This window comes from Alosa alosa, chromosome 19 (assembly GCF_017589495.1).
Source record: "Alosa alosa isolate M-15738 ecotype Scorff River chromosome 19, AALO_Geno_1.1, whole genome shotgun sequence".
NCBI lineage: Eukaryota > Metazoa > Chordata > Actinopteri > Clupeiformes > Clupeidae > Alosa > Alosa alosa.
Window position 1 is genome coordinate 13,632,368 of NC_063207.1, and position 9,451 is coordinate 13,641,818.

Below are 9,451 nucleotides of genomic sequence, written 5' to 3' on the forward strand. Positions count from 1 at the left end.
TTCTCTGAAATAACATATAACTCTGATAATTCTCACACAAGCAAGCAAGCACATAATTTCACCCAAAACCCACTGGATGAAAGTATATTTCGCTGACTTTGTACACGATATATGATAATAATAAAGTTGAATATAATCTAATCATAAAACGGAGAACACTGACCAAGCCACAAAAAAGAGCGTACGCGTTGACAGTGATTACTAGATCATAACTACATCATAATCATGACTAGATTATAAGATATTTTTTCTTTTAAGTCCATTCTCGAAAAAAGAAATGTTTATTACTGGCACGGATTTTATTTCTATTCCTATTTTTTAAACAAAATATGCCTGTGTTCATTTGACGTATGACGTATTCAAGCTTCCGGTTTTCATATCCTCGCTCTCTTTCGCTCACCGAACCAAACCAATCAGTGCAACATGCGCTCTGAGGGCGGAAATACAATGGCGGAAAAGACAGACATGAATGAAAGAGCTACATCGGAGTGTAAACACGACCAGAATGCAAACCAAATGCCCTTAAGTGGAAAGCCTGCCGCTACGTTCAGCGACAGTTTCACTGCTCTTATCATATCGCTAACTGATTTTGGTTCAGAGGTTTGTCGAAAAGGGTTTTTGAATTGTATACTCTCTGGGGTAGGCTAGGAATATGTAGCCTGAATGGCTAGTTTGTTAGCCAGTGTCTCGTGGATAATATTGTTACAAATTGCAAACTACTAACATAACGGAAGTAGCCCAATGCAAACTACGGCTTATCTAACCAACGTGCACATAATTTTGGTAATCAACAAACGATGAAGCTTAAAGTTAATATGAAGAGACTCAGGCTTAGTTAGTAGCTAATGTTAACATATATTTTAATTCCCTTTAGACTGAAACATAACGTTAACGTGTCGTATCCGTTTACATGTCAAATAGTAGTTTGTTGTTGCATATTATCTGCGCCCGTGGTTAATGGAAATATGAAGTAATAAACGTCATTAATTATTCCTTTGTTGAAGAGAAAATGAGTACTTAATCATTCCCATCCTTTCAAGCTTAAGGTTGGACCAGCCGTGTTGAGCATCACTGCCGATGTGAGCCGGGCTGATATGCAGGCTCTCCAGCCCACTCACATTTATGCCTGCCTAGAGCGACACATTTCAATGCTTCAGGTACAAAGTCTTCTGAGACTTAGGTATACCTTGCACATTGAGTATGTAGACACATACTTACCTGGTCTTTGATACCATGGTAAAGCATATTTTGCCCATACCACTGATTTCGTGGATTTAGTTAGACGTTTCTGTGGAGACTTGTGGGAATGCCCATTAATTGACCCTTTAGAAAATGGCACAACAACCAAATGTCTTGTCCTCTTAGATAATCGCAGCAGACCTAAAGCTGTTGAGTGAGAGAGAGCCAAAATCAAGGCCCCAGAGGAGGAGAATGAAGTTTCAGTCGGCCATGCAGGTGAGAAGGCTGCTGAGACTGTGGAGGAGATGGTCATGGACTCATCAGATCAGTCGTCACACATATCCCATTGCCCAGCTAACGACCTGAGCACATCTGCTAAAACACAGGTGGACGATCATATTGTGCAAATCAAGGCTGGTAAGGCAGAGGTAAGGCTTCATGAACGCGTGCTTGCCCATTATAGTGGATGATGTGCAGCCTCAGTCTGTACGTTTTTATAGTGATGTTATCATCATACTTATTCAGTTTGTAGGCACAGTGTGGATTTCAGTGAAAATAGTTTTAAATCCAGACTAATGTTTTTATGTTGATATAATCAATCCAGGTGAAAAGTAATCATTAGCAGAAGTGATTAAGAGCAGTTCACCAACATATAACCAAAAAAAAACTAAATTATATGTGCACATTACTTTTTCTTAGGGTACTAAATCTCTTCTTCTCCCTCTCCATCCCGATGCTATTTCCCATGTTTCTTGTCATAGATTGAAAGGAGAATATCTGCATTTATAGAGCGAAAGCAGCTGGAGATCAATGAAAATAATGTGCGTGAGTTCTGCAACGTGATTGACTGTAATCAGGGTGAGTAGGGAATGGGGCGACGTCTTGTTGGGAACTGGGCTGGATGTTTGTCAGGGTCCTGGGGACATCTGTGTGTGTGTGTGTGTGTGATTGTGTGTGTGTTTGTGTGTGGTGTGTGTGTGTGTGTGTAAGAGCAAGTGAGCAAGGGGTGTGTGTGTGTGTGTGTGTGTGTGTGTGTGTCTTGACGCCTGCCAAGATACACACACACACACAGTGCTCAGAAATTGCCAATGTTTGGGAGAGTGGTGATTTGGCCGTGCGAGAGGTCACACCGAACTGCAGGCTGAGTGGGCTGAAGTGAGCAGCAGATGAGGCGCCTTGTGCTCCGGCCACATCCATTTGCGTGGAGCGTTGGCTGGGGGCTGGGCTAGGGAACATGTTTTTTTAAAATGCCACTCGACTGCTAACAAGACGAGGGTCATTTGCAGTATTGCGGGAGAGAGTGTTGTTGGGTGCGTCAGGGTCTGTGGAGCGGGAACGATTAAATTAAATTACTAATGTGTGTGTAAATGTTTATTTTACAGAGAACAGCTGTGCTAGAACGGACGCAGTCTTCACACCATATCCCGGCTTCAAAAGTCATGTCAAAGGTATTCACTGATAATGTTCGGATTTTTAAACTGTGAGCCTGCCTAACACACATTTTGTTTCATATAGGAAGCCATGTCCATTTTCTTTAGCAGAGGTTAGGCAAAGTGGTCTCCCAGGGAAGAGATGTAATAGATAATGATTTGTGCAGGTGTGTATGACCAGAATGTCCATTAGAACACTTTTTAAAAAATAACAACAATGTTTATTTATGACATTTAGTATCTTGTACAGCTCTACAGACAATAGCGATAAAATGGTGAGCATAACACATGAACACACAGACACGTGATGGATATATATGTATAATATATATATAATGCCAGCAAGTGAAACTATACTGTGCTCAAAATGAAACCACTCAATTATATTATGGGGAAAGCCATATGATAAGGCCTAGAGACAAGATGTCTAGTACAACATAGTAATCGCACACTGATAAAATATGAACTGAACCTGGATGGCTGACTCTATGTGTAACCTGCTGTTGAACCTGCGCGATTCAGCCCTGCACACGCCCGGACTCGAACCCGCGAAACAGCAGCACCTCGGATCGGGAGGTGAGCGCGCTAACAATTGAGCCAATAGCCCAGGCTACTGGCTCGCATGCCAGCAGCACTCTTGAGGCGTCGGGGAGTGAGGTTTACCAACGTTCCACAAGCACAGCTAAGCTAGCTGGCATCCGTTACACATGGACATGTCTAGTCACATGCAGACTATTATGGATGGTGTCTTTTCAGTGATACAGAACAAAAAAAAAAATTCTGTTTTGGCAGAATGGAACATACCCTCGTTTTACATATAAATTGAAACTTGAGGTTCACCTCAAGTTTCTAAGCCTAGTGAGTTCTAGACTGCCATTCCTCAATATATGCCTGACAGGTTTTATAGTTGCTAATTTCTTCCAGTAAATTTCCTGTCTCTGTTAATATGGCTCCAATTTCATCACTGAAGACCACAGCAAGAATTGTAGAAAAGTTATTCTTAAAACCACTTACAGATTTTTTTGAGCAGTAGCTTCTTGATGACTTTTAAAAAAACTAAGAATCTTCTCATGCCTCCCGTACGAATACAGTTCAGAGTAACCCTCACTGTAAAATGGATCAGTGTCATGTGAAAGGCTGACTATGTACGCCTGGTTTTGCAGTCACACGTGTTGTGAACACCTACGGACCGCAGAGCAGAGCAGAGGCCGGGGTGGAGCTCCGAGAACATCAGCAGGGTGGGCTCCCCAGGAACTGCGGAACTCTGCCATCGAGGAGAGGCTACAGAATATGGAGGGCTGAGTCACCTACAGGGAAGCTACCCAAATAATACTGTATTACATTATGGAACATTGCCAACCCCCTATAAAGACATTAAAAGCACCACAGTCACACTGATTCTCAGTCCTTCTTAATGGATCCATCAAAACCCCATAGACGCTGGACTTTCCAGTCCAGTCACTGGACTTTCAATGACACTACAGAGTGGATTGTTCTAGACAGGGAAGCCAGCCGCCTCCTGGGAGTGAAAATATCATGCAATATGGAAAATTGTCAAATAATACTGTATTACATTCAAAATAAAACGGCAAGGCAGATTAACGTATAGAATAGTCACAGAGAGATAACACCAACTGACCCACCCCCCACCCCCAAAGTGAACTGGTAAAATGTAGCCAAGCCAGCTGCCATGTCTCAGCAGAACTCTATACTGTTTGGTCTATTCTGGGTTTTGGGATAACATTTGCCCTCAAAGAACAATATAGCACCTTAATAATTTAATGAAATAATTGGCAATGTTTTATCAGAGCTTCCCATATTCCAAAGAGCAGCAACCGCCACTGGTCTGAGTATACAAATTAGTGTCATGAAAGGACATGTTGTTGAGAAACATTTGCCAGCCAGTTGGTCTTTCTGTGACCAAACCAGAAATGCTAAATCTCATTTTCTTAATGAGATCGCAATAGTATTTTCTGTGATGTTGAGAGCTCAACCAAGTTCTAGATATGATGCCTCAAGTCTTTTGAGGGTATAGACCTCAAGGTATCTCACAAATCATCCAAGTTCCCATAAATCATATGCACTGTATATATTTTATTGTATCATTGTTAACTTTGAAAGCAATGCAAGAGCATAAACCTGTTTTAATGACATACAGTGCCTTGAAAATGTATTCAGCCCCATGCTAAAGTTGACTAAAAAGAGGAATAAAAAAAAAATCATCTTTTGGAAATGGATCTTAATGCCTTAATTAAAAAAAAAAAGAGGAAATCCAACCTATAAGGACACCAATTTTCTTTGTGATTGAATAATGTTTCGTAAATAAATAAATGTTCTTCATTAAGTATTCATACCCCTATTTTGAATTCCCATAGATACAGGCAGATTTTTATTTTTAAAAGCCAGTTATTTAATGGATCCAGGATACTATGCATCCTGATAAAGTTCCCTTGGCCTTTGGAATTAAAATAGCCCCACATCACATACCCTTCACCATACCTAGATATTGGCATGGTGTGTATTTCAGTTAGCCTATTAGCTGGTTTGATGCTCATTGAGCTCAATGCAAATCAAACCAGCTAATAGGCTAACTGAAATTCGTTTTCAAGGCACTGTAGTACACAATTCATGGTTAATTACACATTTCACGGTCGGTTTTTCTCTAACAATTGATTTCACATTTGTAATGTCCTATATTCCTTGGAAGTTCTATTTAGTGTTTTATCTTCTTAGTGTCTTAATCTGAATGCTGAATGGAGACTTCTGAATGCATTGTAGTCGAAGTTGACGTTGGTAGTTGAAGTTGTAATTTGCCATCTAAATGCTGTGATTTATCAGATGTAACTGTTTTTCACACTTATCATTACGTAGAGGTCTCTGCTGTGAATTCCACCGATGTTCCTTGATGGTCACAAGTCCTCAATTAGCCATAATGGCTCACCATGTAACTCTTCAGAGATCTTACATGTGACCCCACTCCATATCTCTCTCTTTCTTTCTCTCTCTCTCTCTCTCTCTCTCTCTCTCTCTCTCTCTCTCTCTCTCTCTCTCTCCATCCTTTCTCTCTCCCTCCCTCTCTCTCTCCATCCCTCTGAGTGTGTACCAGCGTCTTAAGAAGCTGGAGGATCGCATCCTGGAGCTAGAGGGTCTCTCTCCAGAGTACTTCCAGTCCGTGGTGAGCAGCGTTGGGGGTGGAGGGTGGCTGGTTGAGGTGAGGGGTTGGGGAGGCAGGCATTAGGGTGGTGTGGTCCCAGAAGACCCCTTCGGTCCTATCAGGCGCAGTTTGGAGGAGCAGTTTTGCATGAAACAGTGCCAGGGCAGTGAAAATATTTCACCAGCTGCTGTACGCTGTTGTGACTAGTATTGCGTGTGTGCGTGTGCTTGCCTGTGTGTGTGTGTTTGCAGCACCCACTCGGCCGAAGCTGAGAGTTCTCCAAAGCCATTAAAAGCCGATATGAGTGATTCCCCCCTCCTCCTCTTTAGAATTTGTTATCCATGTCAGATTGTAGCCCATCAAAGTTAGCAGAGTAAGTGCCCTTCAGCCAACGCACACCTCCTCTCACTGGCTGCGATTAGTTCAACGTTCAGCCGAGAGCCGGCTGATTTCCATGTCCTTTAGTGTGTGTGTGTGTGTGAGTGTGTCTAAGAGAAAGAGAGGGGGGGGGGGCAACAGAGTTAGAGGCAGTAGGATGAATTGAAATCAATGTCAATATACTGATCTTTTGTTTCTTTGTTGAATTATAATTTTGTATTCATTTCGGTGCACTGTCAGATGTTCTGAATATTTCTGTAGGCCGTTGTGCACCGTGACTTTTAGTCTGGGAAAAAGGGGTGTGATGTTTTCAAAAAGTTTTTGCATGTCCGGCTCCCAACTCTGTGTCCCTCCACATGATGATGGGGAAGAATGAGTGCAAAAAACTCTTTTTATGCCTCATCTGTTAGAGCCAGTGGACATTATGTTATTATAGTAATTTACTTCTTGAAAGCAGGAAATGCTTTAGAGGGATTTCAGGAGTGTCTGGGATTTATATTTTTCAACATGCCTTTGTTGGGGCTTAGAAGGGCTGCATTTGCCAAGAGAATGCGTCAGATGTCTTTTGTTTTGACATTGCTGTCTGGACATGAATTGCAGCAAAGTACCTCAAGGAGAAATGCCTTTTTTGGGGGGTATTTTTACAAAATACTGTTAAGTCATTTTTTTTCTAGGTCTAGTTCACACTGACCTGAAAATTGTGCAGAGGTGTTATAAGGCAATTTTTCTGCTAAAACATTCTGGCTGAGTGGACTGGTTATCAAGCAAAAAAGTTTATTTTGTAAGCAAATTTTCTGAAACAAATTTGAACTGAACACTTCTGATGTTCTAAGTAGCAAGTATAAACTCCCATTTTGTTGTTTTAGGCAAATCAGTGATTTAATGGCCTATAAATACTTAATTCATTCTTATACAAGAGACTGCATCCTTCATTTTGCATGTTTATAAAAAAAAACTGTATGTGAACTGTTTTTTTTCTTCTCAGAACTACGTACACAAGCGAGCCAAACAGTCTGTTTCACAGGTGAGAAAAATGCCATACCTAGAATCTCACAAAACTTTGTTGAGGATTAAGGTGCCATGGTTACAAATGGATTTCTAGAGAATTTTCAATATTGCAAATATTTTTTTTTTTTTTTTTAAATACACATCTGCTCAATATGACTATTTGGTTGATTTCATTACATTTTCAATCAATTGCTGAAGTCCTGCAGGAAAGAGGATTAAACCTGTTTTGTGCTCCTCAGGCCTACAGTCTGACTGAGTTGGACGGGAAGATCAATGCCGTGAAAAGCGCACTGCTCAAGAGAGTGAGCGAGTTCCGCCATTCTGAAACAGTAGACTTCTCATTCTGACCTCATCTCTTACCCAGGACCAAGGTCACAGAAGAAAAACCTTTCATGTCATAGCAGCCATTGTCACCTTCCTCCACTCTACTCATCCCCCGCCCACAGCTTCCCTCCAGCCATTAGACATTCTGCACAGATTACTGGCGTATGTAGAGCTGTTAAATGGCTGCCGCGGCCCGCCACTGACCTCCGCTTTATATGTGTCAGAATGAATGTATGACCATTTTGCATACAGTGTTAATGGATGATTTTTTAAAATTATTATTATTTCCTTGCATTGGGAAAATCAAGCTGTGTCATATTATTGTCATGCCACCGTAAAGTCTTGGTCTCTTTGTAAATAAACTTTCATGTTATATACAACACTAAATTTGCCGTTTCTTATCTATTATTACATCTTTATATAAGCAAACACTTGAATGCCAAAACTGATCTAATTAAGCAGAATATCATTTACTATTGGTGCATTTTTCATCCAAAAAGTCAGGCAAACATGCATGTGAGCACCTAGCAAGTTTGTGGTTCTTAGGACTTTTGGTATGGTTGAGTGACGATGTGTATACCATTCAGGCTGTGTCTTTATGTGTAATTACTGAATTCCTTGCTGTAGGAAGTTTAATGTTTAGGAGAGTCCAACAAAAGCCTCGACAGCATCTCCAGCTTGTCAAAAACAAAACTCTATGAAGACGTTAGTCACTGAGGGAAATTTGCTGTGTTTGCATTAGCCTGCGTAGGTACAATGCAGTGCGTAAAAACATCTGCCATATAATCCAGATTAATAAAATGTACAATAATTACCTAATTGTAACTAACTTTTTCTTTAAAAAATAATTGAGCAAGAAATATTTTATTTTTTTGTAGTTTTGACCAAAAAATCATACTAGCGGTTAATCCATTTATGTATGTCTATATTTGAAAAAGGCAAAGTGAGTTCTTGAATGAGAATTCTGATTCCCAGCCCCTCACTTCCACAGCTCCTGAGAGCGACAGTTGACTGATTTTTTTAGAAAAAGGATAAGAATAGTCCTTCTTTGTCCTACTCTTACTTTTTGGCTCTAATTCCGCTCATAGATTTTTAGACTTTTCCGCTCTGAAGGGTTATTAACCAGCACAGGCTGACAGCCAGTGCCAAAACATCCAAATTCTTCAGGCCCCAATAGGGCATGTTTTCTCGGGCCACAGAGGGGGGAAACTCCCTTTCACTACCACTCCGGTGGCTCCTGCCTTGTTCCCTTCACATTTTCAAACTGAAATCTCGGCTCTATTTAAAAAAAAAGGCCCGCAATGAACCATGGGAGGCGAGCACTTGAGTGGTGTGACAATGCAAATGGTTGGGGGTGCAGGGCGATTGTTCCCGCCAGACTTTTGTCTCAGCCATTGTGTCACCCTGTGTAGTTTAATGAGGACAAATTGGTTAGAGTGAAACAAATGGATTATGGATGTGAATAAAGAGCTTTGTTTGTCAGGGCTTGTCTCACTGGGGTCCACCCTGGCCGCGGCCATTGAGCCTGCCATACAGGCTAATGGGAAGGTGAAGTGCCACTCACTACATATCTTGTTCATTTTTGAAAATCTTTTGTGTGTGTGTGTCTGTGCGTGGTTGTGTGTGCCTGTGCGGTTTGTCTCAGGGTTGAGCTCCTGAGGAGCTCTAGGAGGCAACCTGAGGCCTGCGGTTCTGCTCCGAAAGCCAGGGTCACTGGGCGGGTTGGGTGGTGGTGGTGGTGGTGGTGGTGGGGGTTATGTTGCCAGGACAACGAGGTTGATCGGCAACGTGTTGTGTTGATGTTCCAAGGACTGCCTTATCGGGCTAAATATGCATGCGAGAACAGTGCCTCAAAAAAAAAAAAAAGCTTATTAAGTGCCTCAAGCATTTTTCATACAGGCTTTCAAAATGTATTGATTTGTAGGTTGTCGACGACTGCATTAAGATGGAATTGGACTGATGTTGTGATTGACGACAT

General features: G+C 41.4%; 1 protein-coding gene across 1 annotated transcript; it reads left to right on the forward strand.

The window, feature by feature from the left end:
* Positions 1-375: 375 nt before the first annotated feature.
* Positions 376-7,860, forward strand: LOC125312273 (MAP3K12 binding inhibitory protein 1). The gene is given in 12 exon segments (XM_048270724.1): positions 376-600; positions 1,041-1,157; positions 1,366-1,511; positions 1,514-1,607; positions 1,941-2,037; positions 2,562-2,627; positions 3,773-3,865; positions 3,868-3,905; positions 5,461-5,485; positions 5,693-5,784; positions 7,127-7,165; positions 7,389-7,860. Coding segments are annotated over 12 exon segments (1,068 nt in total). The 5' UTR covers positions 376-447; the 3' UTR covers positions 7,497-7,860.
* Positions 7,861-9,451: the final 1,591 nt, after the last annotated feature.